A 19,172-nucleotide genomic window follows, 5' to 3' on the forward strand; every position below is an offset into this window, starting at 1 on the left:
ATTTTGTTTTGTGTAACTAGTTCTAACAAGGCAGTCTATTGTTGCTTAAATTACAGTAATTGCAACACAGAACTTTATTCATTTTGGTTAAAGGACACTTTTAGACACTGAATGACATCAAAGTAAGTTATTACAACAGTAAGAATCAGTACATCTTCAAACTGACCAGGCCTTCCTTACCTTCTGCACTTTCCAAGAACACTTCAGGAAACTTATGTGAACCATTGTAAACCCAACCATAGCGATACCTTTAGTCAAAATACTGCTTAATGGCAAGTAATGGAAAATTATTATGTAAAAAGGTGTCAAGACTAATTTTTTATGTGACATTAGCTTTTGGTATGAAAACAGATTCTCTTTTCAACTGTTTCTGTATACGAAGAAGTAATGCTGTGAAGTGTAATGACTTGTTTTTAAGATATATATTTCTTTCTAAATAAGCTGATCCCAGGGTTTTTCCACTTTCTATTGCATCATACAACATATACAAAACATCTGTACTGCATTAAATACCAAGTGATCTTAAAAAATAAGTTTGTAAGAAGCACAAAGTAGGAGTCAAAAATTCAATTCAAATTCAAGGTCTGCATATCAATGCTGTGTCCAAAACACATGTATTTCCTTATTTTCCTCCATCTTGCTCTTAAATAGCATTGTTCATTCACACCTATTTTGCTGATATCTTTTCAAGGGTAGTATATTAGGACACTTTATTACTTGAAGATACTAATCTTCCAGAAGCAGAAATAGTGCATCTAACACTGAATTTCCAAATCTGTTTTCAGCTTCAGTCAGGTTGTACATCTTGCACAGAAATATCCTTTTGCATCTCATCACCTTTCTGTTTGAAGCATCTGTCTGCCTTGCAAACAGTAACAAACCCACAACATCTAAATTAAGCAGTTTAATTAACAGTTTATGTGCAAGATGCAGCACAGTGCTTTCATTGTGCAAAATGTGGTGTCTGATATGTGATCAGGACTGATGGCTGATACTTTTCTTTGGCTTACACGTTAAGCAGCAGAGCTAAATTATTTACACATGCACTCCTCCAATAGATCCATCACTTCAAATATATATGAATATTCAAGAACATGAACAGTTCACCATGAACATAAATTGCCAACATGCTTGACTGATCAAGCAGCCTTAGAGAATGAAGGTGAATAACTTACAGTAAATGAGAAACGTACATCGGCATCAGCTCCTTGACTGGCAGCCAAACTGTGATGTGTGCTCGAGGTAGGCACTTCATCCTTTTGCTAATAACAGCTCCACTCAAGACATCCATTTAAAACTGTTACAACATTAAGTACTCCAAGACACAGGCAAGGTTTGCTAAAACAAAATACTAGCTGTGGTACTAGTAAACAGTACATCATTCAGCTGATATGGCATACCAATCTCAATTTTAGGTGTATACTTGCGAGGAAGTACAACTTTCAAAGTGCAAATAGAGCAAAGTTTCCTAATCTCGTCTCCCTGGTGTGTTCAGCATCAGAGAATTCAATACTCAGTCTGCAGTATAGGCAGGAACTGCTCCCCAACAGTCCACATGGCACTGGAACAGAATGTGCCAAGGCAGGCATGGGTTCCTAACCCTGAACAGCTCTGTCTGCAGGGTCACAGTGTGCTAATGCCTGCAAGCACAGTTTGGAAATAGGCACTGCCCTGCAGAGATCGTTTTCACACCTCTTGCCAAATGCAAAGAAGCAAGGCACTAAGCACGGAAGCACTGATATGTTTTAAATATACAGCAAAAGTCACAAAAATGCCTACCTGCTTCAAACTAGAAAATGAGGGCACATTCTTAAAACAGCTGGAAGCTACTTTGCACAATAGTTATTATGTATTTATAAACTCAGTAACTTTGTAGAAAAGCCTCTTAACAAAAAAGAAAAGAAAAAAAATCTCCCAAATATTCAAAAGGAGAAAAAAGCCCCAACAGAACAACCTCCAAGCCTCAGGATACTAGGTATAAGGAAAATAACACCATAAACATAGATTATTTGGCATGCTTAAAATCTTTTGGATTAAAATCCAAGACCAAACCATTCAGCTAAATCAACTGGTATGGTGGTCCAGCTCCCAATCCACTGCCATGGAGTGCAGGCACACTCCACAGTATGCATGGAGGACAGACACACAGCTTAAGCCCTTTGCTGGCATTCATTGAGAATCCAAGCAAAATAAATAAATAAACAAGCAGCTGTAGCCCCAGAAAAGAGTCAAACATAATCTTCCAATGGTAGTTTTTGAGAATGAGAAATTAAATAACTGTTATTGTCCAAATCACATACATATTTTTCAAAACCCACTGCAATTAGGTGATTCCACAATATCTGCATTTAGAGAGTAAACTCTTCCATAAATTGTATATTTATGAACATATATTATGGCTTTTTCTCCCTTCACTGATTTTTTTATTCCCTTCACTATTGTATTAACAGAATTTGTGCCTATAAATAATTCCAAGTGGAATTATGCCAATATATCTTTAAAAATCAATTCTTTCTACAAAATGTATAGAAGTTCAAACCAATGTTTCGTAAGACATAGTGAATATAAAAAAAAGCCCCAAACCTTAATCCTTGTATCAGAAGTGTTCTATTAAATTACCACTTGATAAAATAATGATAATTTTCAGCATTTTCCACAGCAGTGGTCCTCTGTGGTATCCTTTTCAGCCAGCTGGGATACAGCCTGGAATGTTGCAATTAGCAACAGGGAGAGGGCTTGGTGGTAAATGACCGTATCATGTCCTGTGAGCCCTTTGAGGTTAACAGTCCCTATCCCAGGAGTCCAAATTCTAGGATTACAAGACTACATTTACTGTTCAAAGTCATGGGTAAATAAAAACCAGTGCTGAAATCATACAGTTAACTCTGAAAGCTCAGTAAAACTTTTAAACAAAACTATAAAATCTTTGGATCGAAAGAGAAGGGTTGAACTCTCCTACAGCTTTCAACATGATGCATACTGAGCAAACCACAGATGAAAAAAGCTAGAACAAGCTAAATTCCCAAAAAGCTGGGTTTTTGGTTACATTGCTCTGGACAGCTCCATTCTCCCTTCCGTGGCAATGAACTCTTTTTCTGTGGTTCGTTTATCACCTTGGCACAGTCTCTCCTTCAGTTTTTCAAGTTCATACTCATGTAGGATTTTTTGTGTTAAATACTTCTCACGTTTTATTTTGGCTTTCACATCCGCAGGAACATCAGGGATCATCCATGCGACAAAGAATTTGACGATGAATACAACATGCTAAAAAAACAAAAAAAACCCCTCAATTCATTACCAAAAGAAGCACCTCTTGTTTTATCTGACACCAAATAGGTCACTTTTTGTTCACAATAAAATACATTTCATTTCGCTGTCCTGGAATAATACACATTGAATTAATGTGTATCTAAGATGTGTATGAAGATTAAACCCCATCTTCTTATGCAGAAATGTTAATTCCAAAGCGTTAATGACTTAGCAAGCCCCAGAGGAAAGTGTCAAGGCCTGAATCTCAACCATCACTTTTTAACTCCTCTGTGTGGCTTGTCAGAAAGTTCACACAGCTGTGCTGATAACACTTAGCTATTGAGAGCTGAGGAAACACACCAGGAAAAGTGATGAGGTGAGCACTTGAACTTTCTCCCTTTTCCCTTCACAACTTGCAAAGCAGTGGCTTAACAATGGTGTCCCAATCCAAACTATTGATTTAGCTGTTTCTAACCAATATACATCACTGCAAAATGCTGTGTGGATTTTGAACACAGTCATCTCACATACAGCTCCATAATGAAAGCAAGAGGAGTGGAAGTGCTAGTCCTGGAGTCCTGGTGGCTTTCATCTCTTACACTGGCATTTTTAAAAAAAAATTTATTACCTTTTTTATTTGCCTCATTATTTTGATCAGCATTTGCAATCTCCTCAGCCATCTTCACTTTTCCTACTCTGAGGTGAGCTCACTGAAGTTAAAAGACCCAGTAAGAGTTATCTTTTAGGACATGAATACTTGGTATTGTCTAGGGAACAGGTTATTTTATACTCCCAGCAAATCTATTTGCTGTTACACTACTAACTATCTAGATAAATCACAAGGTACTGATGTCAGAAGGAAATTTTGCAGGGAACATACCTCCATAATAATTATAAAGGCCAGTTTTGCAGCAAGAATGTGCCAGAACTGCATAGTGTGTAAGTATTTCCTCTCATGATCTGGAGGATATCGATAGTCTCTGTACCTGTGGGAATGACAGACATGCAAAGGTGAAATGTCACATCCAGCCTGGGACAGATTACAAGCTTAGTGACACTTACAAGCAAGTACAGCTGCCACTTAAGGAACCTTTTCTTGTTTTAAATGGTCTGTTTCCTTTTGCAGAAAAAGGCTGTCTCTCAATTTGCTCCTATCTTTGTGTTTGCTTAAACATCCTCACACACACAGCAACAGAGCAGAGATGAGGATGTGTGATGTGAAATTTGGCACACAGGTGACTTGTTTTTCAGGCAATGATCAAATAATGCAGGACAGGGTGGTGGGATGCATCACAGGGTAATGGACATGCACTGAATAAATGTGACACACACGAGCAGATTATGGACTGGACAGATGCAGGGTTTCATGAAAGGACAGACCTGAGTGCATGTTCTACACCACCAAACAAATGCAGCCGTTTCCAGAACTGAAGTGGTTGGTTTGGGGGGTGGTTTTGTTTGCTTTGAGATTTTTTTCATCCAATCAATACTTTTATTTTACCATTTCCAAAGTTATTTTGTAATTATTCTAGAATCTCCAATGCTTCTGGCTAGCAAGAAAGGACTACTTTTTAAATGAAAGCAGGATAGGTCTGATTTTTGGTCTGATCAAGCAAAATAAGGATTGATTTTAAACACCATATCTCATTTTCAGCTTTGAGATCTAATAATCTCCTTTATTCTGCCTTCTTTTCCTTACTCAGCCTGAAAATTTTTGAAAACATAGGCTGAAGTTTGCAACTTTAGGGGCATTAATTTCCTTCCTCACTCAAAAATCAATAGTGTAATTAAGTAAACAAAAAGTAAAATGAAGAAAAAGCAAAATGCAAATAAGCAATGAGACTTTTAGTGGCGATTTTTCTTGAGGTGATCGTTTTTGTTATTGGCTCGATCTCTTACCACCTCAACCTCATCAATAGTCTAAATATTACCTCTCTCACTTTGGAATAATGAGAATGACATAATTTATTTTCTAATGGACAACTTAGATTTTTATGCTGTATTCTATACAAAGCGACACCAACCTGCATATGACAAAGTTTTCTGGATTCTCTTTAGGTTCATTTCTCAGAGGAAAATCTGAGATTTGAAACACTGACAAACTGTTGTTTATGTATCCAGACATTGGCGAGTCTTCACTTTCAGAATAAGCATAGTAGTAAACTAAACGAGGAATCATATCTGATGTGAATGCAACAATAAAAGCCTGAAAAGAGATTGGAAAAAGAAATAAGGAAAGCAGCACACAAAATCTGTCAGCAGATTTGTAACAGCGTTGTGGTTCTGTGACTCTAGCATTACCCATTCTAGACTCTTTTAAGAAAGGGTGGGAAGCATGATTGGGGCACTTCACCTTGGTGAAAGATGCTGACTGCAGCCTCAGCACATTTTTCCTGGAAGCCTGAGATACTTAAGGTGCTGAGGTATCCTGCTGCTATGGCAGTACCTGCAAGTGGGTTTGCTGCCTGAGGTACACTAAAAAGAGGCATCTCTTGTGTTCAGCAGGCTGCTTTACAGTATGTTTCCAATGAAATACTGGCATAGCATTTAGTTACCAGTTTATAAAAAATACTTGGAGCCACTGGTCCCACAGGTGCATCCAGAAGAGGAGCAGAATTCTCACAGAACAGGCCTCATAGCAACAAGGACAAAAATGCATCTGACCCACAGGATTCATCCACCTTTCCCATCCCCTACAGCTCCCTCTGGGCAATCAGTGTGCTTCATCAGACTAAGCTTCATACTGGCTTATGCCATTCCAAAAGGCTGGAAAACACAGACAACTGAATGAAAGATTATGGCAAATAAAATGTGGATAGGGAGCTGCACACTGCCAACATATGGACAAGCCAAACCACTTAAGTGGTTTGATGGTATCTTTGTAGGTTAACATGATACAGTGTTGATGAAGGAGAAAAAGCATCAGGTGGTTTTTAATTCTTCACATTTTGAGTACATGGAAGAATCTATGTTGATGCAGCACAAGACAGTGGTTTTGGTTCTCCAACTTGAGATTTCCCAGCTAACACATCACATACCTAAGCAAGTATTAACATACTTACATTGGTGACAACAGACAGGATGGCCATGCCATTGAGGATTTCCTGCCACACTCCTATGCTATGTGCTTTTGCAGCCACAGGCCTTCTGAACTGAGTGGTTAATTTCCAGGAGTCCACGCGAATCTCCAGGATATTATTCATCAGAGCAAGAAGAGGAGCCAAGGGAAAGGATGCCACAAAGAGAGTAATGAATCCAAACTGAATGACTGCAAGAGGGAAAAAAAGTAGGTCAAAATATGCCCTTCTCAAAGTATCCTCAGAGTGATGGGGGTCTACTATGAGCAGACAAGTGGCAAACTTCTGCCAGACTGCACAAGTCATCCTCAGCCCTGGCATCAGCCCCAGTCCCAACACTTCTCCAGTCCCTTCAGGCTGCCATTCAGCAGCACCCACAGAAATGGGCATGTGCATCCTGTGAAATGATGCTGCCAGCAGTGCTGGATAGCAATTCTTTCAGGGTGCTGCAGTTCTCATATGAATGGTGTGTAAATGTAGGGGAATTGGGATGAATTAATCCATCAAATTTCTCAACTGTTATCAAGCCAGTTTTGTTCTCTTGCAGTTTGTACCATCTTGTTCTTCTTTTACTTATCAACTACACACCTCACAACCTTATCTCCACCTATTGTTATTGATTCAATCAAAACATTCATAACACCTCTATATGCAATAGCTCCATTGGGGAGTGCTGACATTAGTCTAAGAATTGTGACGAGAATATACAAATGATAGTTTCAGTTACCAAAATTAAGTTTCTCAGTACAGAATGTGATAATCCTCAGTACACAGCCAATACTGCCACAGTGTTTCAAATAGAAGAAACAGAGTATTTTTTATGGTTTAGGTAGTATATAAAATGAATTCCCATACAACAGTCATTCACTTTTCCATTATTTCAGTGGTAAGTTTTTCACCTCAGATAAGCAACAAAACACCTGCTAACTTAGCCCTCCACTATGCTGGAGCATAGTTCTGATTCTGGAAGAGCAAGGACACGGCTTGCAACTGTGTATTCTGAGTGTATTAGTTTCACATGATCACAGTGTCAAATTAAACTGATAATAACACTACGCATCTCTAGAACACTTCAAACTATTTGTGCAGAAATAAAACAATACAAAGGTTCATTTTTCAACAAAATGTATCCTTGTAATAATCAAATATTAACTTCTTTAAAGCATCCTTTAAATTTAACCTGGCTTTAGTTTTGGTTTCAGTTTCTCAGGTTTGTATACTACTGCTACAAGCTGACATGCTCGCGTTACCTTTGAAAACCCAGATTCCCTTGCCCACACTCCCTCTGCTGGTCTAACTGCCTGAAGGGAAGCACTGATCAGTGCCACACTAAATCTGAAGGGATTCTCCTCCAGCCAGTTCGTAGATCTCATGCCTTACAGCACACTTGGCACTCATCCCATACTTAAAATTTCCACTGACATCAGCTAAGAATATGCTTTGGAACAACACAAGAACAGACACAGAGGCAGCTGGCTGCACTGAGAATAACGTTCCCCATTCAAATGAGGAAAACAAAAGTCTGCAGTGTTTCTGTGAAATTCCCAGCAGTTCAAGATGCAAAGACAGCTTTTTTTTTTTTTAAACTGGGCTGACCTATTTAATAACTTCCAGCAGTTAATCCTCCCGCTATGCAGATGAAAGTGGTGGCATCAACCCACAACAATTAATCAAGAAAATGTTCTTTTGGAAGTGTCAGTACAAGGTGTCCTGTCCTCAATTCCAAATGTGTAATTTTGAACTTACCCATTTCTAAATATTCATAGAACAGGCCTAAGGCTCCAAATGTCTGCAGATCATGGTCTTGCTCCCAGCGACTGTATAAATTTTCAGGATTATTTCTGGCTTTCCGACGACCCCACCAGTTACAAATCCAGCTGTATATGCAGAAAAATGTTAACAATGAGAGAAGCAGATCAGATTGGCTCACTTGGTTAGAGCACCATGCTAATAACACCAAGTTTAGTCCCTGTACAGGCCATTCATTTGAGAGCTGTACTCAATCCTTGAGGGTCCCTTCCAACTCAGAATATTCTGTGAAGTCAGAATCACAGACTGACCAGGTTGGAAGAGACCTTCAAGATCATTGAGTCTAATTCATGCCCCTCAACACCTCAACTAAACCATGGCACCAAGTGCCACATTGAGTCTTTTTTTAAGCACATCCAGGGATGGTGACTGCACCAAACAGACACATCCACAGCCTTTCCTGCATCCACTTGGTCATAAAAAGAGATCAGGTTGGTCAACATGACCTAGCCCTCCTAAACCCCTCCTGGGTGGGTCTGACACCCTGGCCATCCTGTAAGTGTGCGTGGTGACACTCAGTGTAACTGTTCCATGACCTTACCAGGTACTGAGGTCAGGCTGACTGGTCTGTAATTACCAGGATCCTCCTTCCCACCCTTTCTGTGAATGGGTGTCACAACGGCCAGTTCCAGTCATCTGGAACCTCCCCAGTGAGCCAGAACTGCTGGTAAATGATGGAGAGATGCTTGGCAAGCTCATCTGCCAGCTCCCATCACCCTGGGGTGGATCCCATCTGGTCCCATGGATTTATGAATATCCAAGCAGCTCAGCAGTTCTCTGACTGCCTTCTCTTGGGTAACAGGGGGATCATTCTGCTCCCTGATACCATCAACCCACCCAAGAGGTCAGTTGTTCTGAAAGCAAGTCATCTTCCCACTAAAAACTGAGGCAAAGATGGCGTTAAGCACTTAAGCTTTCTCCTCACCTGCAGTTAAGTTTCCTCCTGCATCCAGCAGAGAGCAAAGGTTGTTATTACCCTTCCTTTTGCCATTAATATATTTGTAAAAACATCTTTTATTATCCTTTACAAACACTGCCAAATTTAGTTCGAACTGAGCTTTGGCCTCCCTAATTTTTTTCCTATAGCCCTACCAACTCCCATAAATACTTCCTGAGAGACCTGATCCTCCTTCCAAAGATGACACATCCTCTTTTCAAAACCTTGTTGCCCATCCAGGCTGGACATCTGCCTTGTTGACTCATCTTTCAGCATACAGGGACAGTCTGTTGTTGTGACCTTGAGATCTCTGTTTTGAAGCATGCCCACCTTTCCTGGACTCCTTTGTTTTTAAGGGCTGCTTCCAAAGGAACTCTGGATAAGTCTCCTAAATAAGACCAAAGTCTGCCTTTTGTAAGTGGAAGTCTTACTGATGTTCCTCCTGATTTCCCCAAATATCGAGAACTCTATAATTTCATGGTCACTATGCCCCAGCAGCCTCAAACCACTTCATCTTCCTCCAGCCCATCTCTAATTGCAAACAACCAGTCACAGTCCCTCCCCTTATCTGAGCAGGCTTCTTAATACAACTTTACAAACATGCTTTTACAAACATGGCTTTCACAAGAGACTAAAAGCCTTTATGTAATAACTGTCAGAAGTTTTTGCACTTAATTTACAGAATTCTTCTTATCTTCCTCACATGGCAATCACTCCTCCCAAGAATTTCTCAGTGTCAGAGAGAACTTACGGAACAATAGCCTCTTGGATATTCCCCCAGATCTGTTTGCCAGCCATGACAATGGTGAGCTGTGTCGTCAGTTCTATCAAACAGCCTGCAGGATCACACTGGTGGAGACAAACTGAGTGTCAATGGACATGGATAATGGGTATCACCCAGATAAACTATAGTCTACTATTGTGTAAGTGCAAGAAAGGAGATCTTAAAACTTCTAAGGACAATACTCTATTTCCACATGGACTGCCAGCTAAGCCACTCTCTCAGGAAGGGCTTTAAGTGTTTCAAGTGTGAGACAAAACACGTTCCAAAACATAGCAACCACATGAAGACAGAGTAATTCAGAGATGCTTCAGCAGGATCTGCGTGCAGCACACACCTCTCAGCCCCAGCAAAGTGAGTCTTTTGCACTCAATGAACTCTCAGCACCAGGCTTTTTTTTAAGACCCATGCTGAGACCCACTGGTATTTCAGGAGAGCTGGGACTAAGAAAAGCTTTATGATTTTTCACTCTTGTGACTGCCAGATTTTCACTGCTGGTGTTGCCCTGACTAGCAACAGCAGGAAGAGTCATTGGAAGCATCAACTTTAGGATAGCCAGCTGAGGTGCAGCTCAGCTCAGACCACGCCTGCAGCTGGAAATTTACAGCTGTGCAGACTGAAGGGAACAATTCACCTTAACTAAGAAAACCTTACCTCTTCATTTCGCCAGCGATTAAACATGTATGTGTAGGCACCTGGGTAACCAACAAACTTCCCTTTGAAGAAGGCCACATAGAAGCAGGATGAATAGTAGTTGACAAACTGGAACAAAAACATTTTCATAGTGAGCCTGTTCTCATACTCCATATGAGTTCTGGGGATCTCTGTGAAACCAGAAAACAATACTTTTATGTTCCTTTATTCTCTTTAAAAGGATAAAAATTCACAAATATTCATCATGCCCCTTAAAGGAAAAAAAAGGATAACACCTACAAACACTTCAGCAGATGGAGTTCCTGCTTTCAGACACCCTGCCCTTACTTTGCAATGCAACTTTTGATGCAGGCACTCAAAGGAAATTCAAATTTAAAACCTCTATAAAATTTAATTTCCCCTTCTTTGTCCTGTTCATTAGCACTTGTCCATCCCCAGATGTTACACTCTTTTAGGAGATCTGAGATGAATCTCAAACAGTAACTAGAGGGCTCTCCTGTAGTATGAAGATCTCCCTGTTGGGAACACATGATTATTGGTTTTTTTTGTGTTAGAGAAGTATGTTAACAATATTTTTTTACCAACATACTGTATGCATATCATTAAAATCAGCAAAACTGCAAGGCCCATGTGCCTCTGAAAGATGAGGCTCATAAGGGGCAGAACAACAGGGGAGAGTACGAGCATCTTGGAGCTACTGTAGATCACCAAACCTTTGCTTAGGGTTTTGCTGCCTTTTGCTGCTCATTGTCTATCACATTTATATTTTTGAGGGCAGCAGGAAGCCCTAAGCTATTGTCAAATGTCCTGTCAAACAATAACATATAACCAATTCAAGTTGGGAGGTACCGTAAGAAAATACAACATTCAAGTCCCTCTGAAGTGGTGAGGCAGATGTGTTGAACTTATCTGCCTTATTGTAAAGTTGTTTCATGTAACTGAGTAAACTGTTTCCAAGCTTGGTGTAAGTCTGCATGCCAGAAGAACATGAGGCATTTACTGGGAACCTGACATCAGAGTGTAGGACAGAAGAGGCAGCTCTCAGGTGAGGCAGCCTGCCTAGCTTGCAGCTCCCTATAATGTTTTTACTTTCAGTGAGTTGTTAAAATACTGATGTGAGGCACACAATGTTCAGAGCACCAGAGGCAGATCATCCTGCTTGTCTGAACACCAAATCTGGCCTAACCCTTTCAAGGAGCTCGAGATGAATGAAGTCTGGGCAGACACTTCTGACACTCAGGCCACCCGAGCAGGGCAGCAGTCCTGCTCACACCAGTGACCTGGCATGCTCCCCCTGGAACCCACAGCCCCAGGTGGTGCTGCCACTTGAGAAATCATTATCCACACTTGCAAATCAGCAAAATAACACCGCTGAGCCTTCACGCTTACAATTCTTGCTCCTCAGGAAAGATTTAAAAAATTATGATTTCTGTTTGTTTCTGTGTTTGTTAGGGGCAATTTTAGTTACTACTTGTTCTGTTTCAGTTTGGTCTGATTTGGCCAAAAAAGATAAGCAATACAGATCTCAGAGATGGTCCATGGTAAATCAAAATAAACCAAATGCAACATCCTTTTAAGATTCTGCAAGGAACACCTTTCAACTCTTGACTCTGCTTGCAAGATCTCAAAAAAAATCAACCGTTTTTATGACAAGTGCACAAACTGCAATTACCTAATATTTTCAGCTCCCCTCCCCAAGCTGAATATATTCTGCAATTATTTCTTCCTATTAAACACCTTCAGGGACTTCTATCTCTAAATCATTAAGGACAAATAAAATGAAGTAAAATTTAAAAAAAGTCTAACAAAGGCTCTTAGGAATGGTTATTTCCAGCATGCAAGCAGAAGTCAAACATAAAATACACGACAAAAGCAGGCCCTCTTTCTGGGCCTCCAGCTTGGAAGCAGGGGTACTGCTCTATCAATAGCTACTGCCACAATAGCACATCTTGTGCACAGCTTCTCATCCTGCTCAACCTATGCCTTTCATCTTTGTAACTCCAAATCTGTACAGCCAGAACTGAAGGAAACAATGCTCAGAAAAACATGGAAAATGAACTATTTCATCCCACCATTTTCCCCAGACTAAGAGTAGTGATTTGTCCTTTTTTCTTGTAAAGACAGCTATGATTTATTTTTTCAAATATATTTGCAGGATTTTTAACTGAAATACTGCTAGCTCAAGGCAGTCTGATATTGCTTAGGTGACTCAAGATGTGATTCAAGTGACTATGTTCAGGTCTGTGATTGTCTCTGTAGACTAGTTCCAATATAAACAAGCATTATATGAAGAGAAACTAGATTAGGAGTGTGGGACTCAGATTCAGTCAAAGGAAAAAACTGAGAGTTTCTAGCCAGGCAGAGGCCTGGGAAAGAGCTGGGAAAGAATGTAAATAATTCTTTATCTCTCTGATTTTTCACATTGTTTATAGTTAAGTTCTATCACTGTGCGTCAAGCACTTTGCACCAATGCTGTGGGTTGTTTTCCCTTCAGAACCAATGGATTTGGTCCTTGTGGAGCTCTGTATAAAAGAGCAGTGTACTTTGAATAAATCGGAGTTTTACTCTCAGCAGCCTTTTGAGTCAAGTCTCTTCATTCCCGTCCTGCCTCAACAGCGACATCGGAGAATTACTGAAACGCTGGGAAAACGTTCAGTATGGCATGGATACTCCCGAGTCATTGCTGCAAGCTACTGTGAGCTACAGAGCTCGCACTGTGCCTGGGCTGAGAACAGCCCGAACACCTTGCTGGTGTGCAACGGAACCACCAAGGATTCCTTCCAAGCTGTGCCTCCAGGCAGCCCAGCTCACCCATGTCAGTGATCCAGATGGCGATTCTCTCGTAGAAGAAGTTCAGGACCATGATGATGACGAAGTTGAGGCAGGAGGCGGTGACCGAGGTCGCCAGCTGCGGGGTGAGCAGGCCGCTGATGGGCTGCAGCGTCTGCGTGTTCTCCATCAGGCTGGCGAAGGCGGCGTAGACGGCCAGGCGGTACACGATCACGGCGATCATGCTGGCGATGATCAGGGACACCTGCGGGGCAGGGACAGGGCAATGCACTGCCAGCTTAGCACTGCACACCACAGCTACATGCAGGCAGCTTCAAACACAGCGTGGAAACTACTGTAAATGCAGGTAAACCTAACGTCAGACAACGTCTGACTTAATTTAGAAGGCTGAATTATTTCTTTATTATAACTATGCTAAAATACATTAATATACTATATAAAAGGAGGATACTAAAACTATATACTACTTTCTCTGACTTTATTTCTAACACAACTTGTGACTTTCTCTTGAGAGTTTAGACACAGGTGGATTGGATTGGCCATCAGGCTCAAACAATCCTCACTAGAACTTAATTAAGTACTCACTTCAGGTAAGCAATTTTCTAAACACATTCCACATAGGAAAAACAAAGAATAAAAACAGAAATTGTTTTTTCTTTCATTTCACTCTGTACACTTCTATAAAGAATCTTGAGAAAGAAAAAAATGTGCTTGCCACAGTAAACCATCATGCTTTATATTTTTAAAATTTTAATCTTTGGGGGTATGAGTTCAGCAGCACTGAAACACAAAGTACACAGGCAAAATACTTTATTATATTGTATACATTAAAACCAACAAAATTATTTTGTTAACATAAGAAAAGCTGACAACCTACTACCAATATCTGAGAAAGTGCAGAAAAGTATAGACAGGAGATGGAAAAGACAAGTCAGATTAAACTGTCCACTCTGAATATCACTCTGCATTCATTGTTGTGAATTCTTTTTTTTGTTTGCCTTACCACAATATTTTTGGTATGTCTGTCAACATCAAGTAAGTCACAGAGAAAGTTACCCCTATGCTAAAATGTCCAATCAAATGACTAATTAATGACAGATTTCCACTGCCCTTTTAAAAATAAAATTATCAGAATGGAAGTGTTTTAAATTACAGCATGAAATGTGCAGAACAGCAATAAAATCATGTGTTAACATCATGATTAAAACTAATTTGTGTTAAGGTGATGATTAGTAATGAACAGCATCTCGGATACATGTCAAAATGACGATTCAAAAAGGTGCTCACCCAGAACAACACTGTAGCTCCTGAGATGCAGAATCGCACAGCCTGGCTGGTTAAAGGCAAGTAAGGCTCCATCTCCTGAAACAGTCAAGTACAGCACAGTTCTGTTAATCCCATATCTTACTGGAACTTCCAGCAGCACACAGAGCTCTCACCAACTGTGTGAAAAGTGTTCACATCCCAGGGAAACCATCCAGAACCCTGCCCCTCTCAAATGGCAGACAGAACATAATTTGGGGGGCGGGGCAGGGGGTGGATGGGGCAGGGCAAAATGATCAGGACAGAAGCTGCCATAAAACTGCTACAAGACAGTACCTGGAAAGAATGGTTAAACTTTTACAAAATCAATCAGCAGCTAAAGGAAAAAGACCAACTTCCTGAGAGAAGCAGGCCACAACTATTACTGTAATGCTAGGTTAGCTGCCAAACAGCTCTGAGTCCACAACAGGACTCCAATTTTATAAATTCTTCATGCCAAGATTGCTTAAAACTTGTCATTTGGATGTGCTAGTCAGACATTGTTTTTCTCCACTCCTTCAATTTTATTTGTTTTTTTAGTTTATGAAATGGCTGAATGCAGCTGCCAAGCTCTGCTGCAGCACCAGGCAACTGGGTCATGCCAGTATCCCCAGACAACACATGAACAATTTTCAATGCTCACACAGCTTATGCAACCAATTCTAGTTCTTAAAATATCAGAGTACATGTTCTATGAAGCAATCTTCTCTTTAAAAACTAATGCCAGTGGAAGAAGATATAGTGAAAAATAACCTCAATTTGATAAATCTGTAGGACAAGGCACTGTAGAATGCTTAGACTCCTCTTCAGCAAAGTGGCACTGTGTACTACAGAAGCTGCAATCCCAAATGTAATATAGGCAGTAATGTGCAATGACAGAGCCGAAGTTTGAATCAAATGTTTCATTATGTAGATTACAATTCTATTGTGATCAGCAAACCCAGATTTTAGCTATGATCTTGTTAGACAGCTTAGCACCATGAACAAGTATGCTCATGATAGCCTCAAGATCAGCAATTTTGGTTTCAGTGCACTTAAAACTTTGAATCATGAATAATGATGAAATAATTTTCTGAGTGAGGCAAAACCAGCTGTGGGACACAGTCACTGTCCTGTACCCACACAGCCTTATTGGTTCCTGCAGAAGTAACTGCACTGACCTTTCATGTGTTCACTATAGGACATGCTCTAACAGAAGGAAATCACTATTACCTGTACAGGTTAGCCTATAATTAATTGGGTACTGTTAAGGATCACCGATAAACCCTTCTGCAAAAAAGCCTCTGAAAAACCACTGGGACAGTAAATTGTAATGTCGTAATATAAAGGCTTGTATAGTCATTGAATTTTTATGGCAATTGTTAATGCATACTTAGAAAGTACAGAGGAGTGCAGTACCTCACATTGAGATAAGAGTATTAGAGTCCATTTCTACTTCCTAAATAAAGTTCACAAACCCCTATCTCAACTAAGGGATTTGGATTAATTTAGAGACACAACTTTTTCTCCCTCAGGACAATATACAAGCACACCCAAGCCTTTGGCTGTGCTCTGGTACAGCTGATTCCCCTCCTCAGGCTAGAGGTTTTGGTCCATGTTGTACACAAGCACTGCTACCTGGTCAGCCCATCAGTGCCTTCCTAACAGGATCAGCCTCTCTTGCAGAGCTCAGCAGGGCAGCACGGGCTCTGCCTGCTGCACAGAGCTCCTCCTGCTCCCTGCCTCAGCTGCAGCACCAAAATGAGATGAAAAATTAAACCCTACAATTCTAAGAAAGATTTGTAGGGAACGGTATGTTTATTTACAGTGCTGTGGAAGCATGTCGGAATTTATTGCTCTTTGATGGACACGTGTCCTTTTGAGAACACTTGATTTTTTTTTATTACCCTAATTTCTATATGCATAGAATTTCACAATAGGTTAATGCACATTCATTTTGCTGATTTTACATTACAGTTTTAGTTAGTTACACTTGTACTTAGTTTTTGTTAGAAAGCATAGAAAGAACTCTTGGGTCACTCTGCTCTGCTTGTTTTAAGGTCTGAGAAGTCTTTTTTATTTTTTATCTTTTAGTGTGGAAATTTGCATTTTTTCTTTTTAGCTGGGATAGTTTTGCTAGGCCTGCAGTCACTAGACTAAACAGCATACTTAGTAAGCTTGAAGTGGCACATTTCACTTAAATCTAAATGGATTTCTACCTTGTTAAGTTTCTACTGTCTCAGCACAGCCACCGCAATCTGGCAGGGTCTGAGCCCTGCGCAGCCATGGAAGGGGTGGGGGGATTTGAGCCTGAGCATCACAGGCATGCAAACCAGCAAATAATACATAACTGGCAGGCATGTCTTTTCAATTAAGAGAGCTAACTAATAAAAATTGATTTACTTGAACCTGTTTCCTTGAACATGCAGAAGGTAATGCTTCAGCAGAGCGATACTCTTAAACACAGTGCACTGCTATCAAAGAGCTCTGTGCAAGGTACAAAGCACTAGTTAAAACAGCACAATTAATGCTGTGTATGTGGAGGGGGGAAAACTCTCTCTCCTGAGAAATAAGATTAGGATATATATTTCCTAATGACTGAGGAAATGAGCCCTGAAAGACAAGGCTACTGTTTTTAGAACAAAGACTCATCCCACATTCTGTCTAAGCTTCCATTTTTTTTCTGAAGACTGTGTTATCTCAGTAGGACTAGCGAGAATAAGCTATTTATAAGCACTTCCGTGAAAGGGAAAAGATGATTTAAAAATACATTGAATGGGTGTGGTAGATACTGTGTTGGAATGCAACCAGCTGATCCTGAAGTTTGTCAAATAACTCCTACCTAAAATAAATTTAGATGAAAACAATTAACATTTAGTATTAATATAGAGTGTTTAACAGAGTTAAGAGGGGTCACTAATTGCATCTCAATTACATTTCAGAGAAAGGACTTTGGCCACCTTCATCCCTCTGGTGTTCCCCCAACCACAGCTAGACCAACTCACCACTTTAGATCACAGTGACTGTTTCTTCATATGTTGTGTAGGGATAAGAATGAGTGGTTTTAAAGGCATGAAAGTTTCAGAGACTGCTACTCTGAATTGTGAAAGATGCTGTAAAAACACATAAAAGCTATAAACTTTGCCCATATTTTCCTGATTTAATATATCAATTTCCATGTTACAAAACTTTCAGAATACAACTGGATTTGCACACATGTAAGCACAGCATGTTCATACCTGAGTTACAGGATTCTTCTTCTTTTGGGTACATTTTGCCTCATACTCAGGCCTCAGCTGGAGCTGTTGCTGTTCCTCTTCAAAATCAACCAAATCCCATTCATATTTCAGTCTTGCTTGCCGCCTCTTCCAAAACTCCAAGAAAAGTGTAACTACAATTTACAAATGTTAAAATAGAGTTAAGGAAGAAGTGAACAAATTCATGAACCAAGTTAAACATCCGCACTGGTTTCTTTTCTGTGGTTTATTATTTATCCTTACAGTGTGACTCACTTATTTTTACTGACTACCAACTATAGTTCACAGATAAGACCACAATATGGATCCAGTGATATATCAGCTAATTGGATTCCAGGAGTGGATGACAAGGAAGATGCCAAGACAAGATATGGATATTTCCATGTTTATGGTGACCATGTTCAATTAACTACTCTGTGTATGCAAAAAGCAACATGGAATTAAGAAAAGAACCTGATAATTCAACTAATTACTATGTATAAACCTACAACACATAAATATTCAACAAATAAGCAGAACAGCTTTCAAGTACTATGGTCCAACACTTCTGTTGCTTTTTTGATGCTTATTTAATATCATGGTGTCCCTAGGGTGACTTTATGATAATGAATTGTATCCTCATTCATCTGTTTAGCCCAGAAATAAGGTTTGTGCCTTTAAAACTAGATCTGAGAGTAAAAGGGGGAGAAGGAAAAGGGGTGGAATTTTATTGCAGCTGTATTCAAAACAGAGATAAGAGCTTCAGCTCTCTCTCTCTCTCAGACCGTGTTGCCTGCAGCACGGACAGGGAGCAGGACCAAACTCTCCTTTGCTTTTAGTCAGTTTTTTTAGCTAGCTGAGGCAGAAAGTTCCCCAGAGCATGGCTTTTCTTTTTCTTGGAACTGTTTGAACCTGCTCTGGACTGAAACCCCAGAGAAACACCTGGAGCTCACACTTGTGGCCCACTGGGGCTGGGATGCAGCATTTCCAGTGCAGGAGGGACTGATGGAGACAGAGTGAGCTGAGCTACTGCCCCTGGAAAGGACTTGCTGAATTTGCCACCTCTTCAGAACCATGGCAGATTCCATTCTTTAACATTATTCATTTTTTATGCTTGTGAATACTTTGTTTGTTAAATAAACAGTCTTTTCCAATTTTCTCAAAGGAGATTTATGTCTCTCAGACTGGGAGGGGCCACTTGAATTTGCTTTCTAGAGGGACCCTTTTGGAGGTTTCCTCCCAAATCTGCCCTAAACCAGGACACCTGGTTCATTTTAAAGACAGTGAACATCTGATGGTTTTCATACAATCAAGGGTTGGGCTGGCCTAAGAATTTTTTAAGATATTAGAGGGAATTG

The 19,172-nt window shown here is 40.2% G+C and overlaps 1 protein-coding gene across 6 annotated transcripts in view; it reads right to left on the reverse strand.

Moving 5' to 3' along the window:
- Positions 1-2,240: 2,240 nt before the first annotated feature.
- The window catches only part of ANO5 (anoctamin 5), a 55,939-nt gene continuing 39,007 nt past the window's right edge, over positions 2,241-19,172 (reverse strand). For all 6 annotated transcript variants that reach the window (XM_031505094.2, XM_031505092.2, XM_031505093.2 and 3 more), the window contains 10 exons: positions 17,818-17,969; positions 14,585-14,659; positions 13,319-13,541; positions 10,508-10,677; positions 9,824-9,921; positions 8,073-8,203; positions 6,312-6,517; positions 5,274-5,455; positions 4,130-4,235; positions 2,241-3,264 (listed from right to left, as the gene is read on the reverse strand). In XM_031505094.2, coding sequence (XP_031360954.1) covers positions 3,043-3,264; positions 4,130-4,235; positions 5,274-5,455; positions 6,312-6,517; positions 8,073-8,203; positions 9,824-9,921; positions 10,508-10,677; positions 13,319-13,541; positions 14,585-14,659; positions 17,818-17,969 — 1,565 coding nt within the window. In that variant the 3' untranslated portion in view covers positions 2,241-3,042. The remainder of the gene's footprint in view (positions 3,265-4,129; positions 4,236-5,273; positions 5,456-6,311; positions 6,518-8,072; positions 8,204-9,823; positions 9,922-10,507; positions 10,678-13,318; positions 13,542-14,584; positions 14,660-17,817; positions 17,970-19,172) is intronic.

The sequence above is a fragment of the Lonchura striata genome, chromosome 6 (assembly GCF_046129695.1).
Source record: "Lonchura striata isolate bLonStr1 chromosome 6, bLonStr1.mat, whole genome shotgun sequence".
Lineage (NCBI taxonomy): Eukaryota > Metazoa > Chordata > Aves > Passeriformes > Estrildidae > Lonchura > Lonchura striata.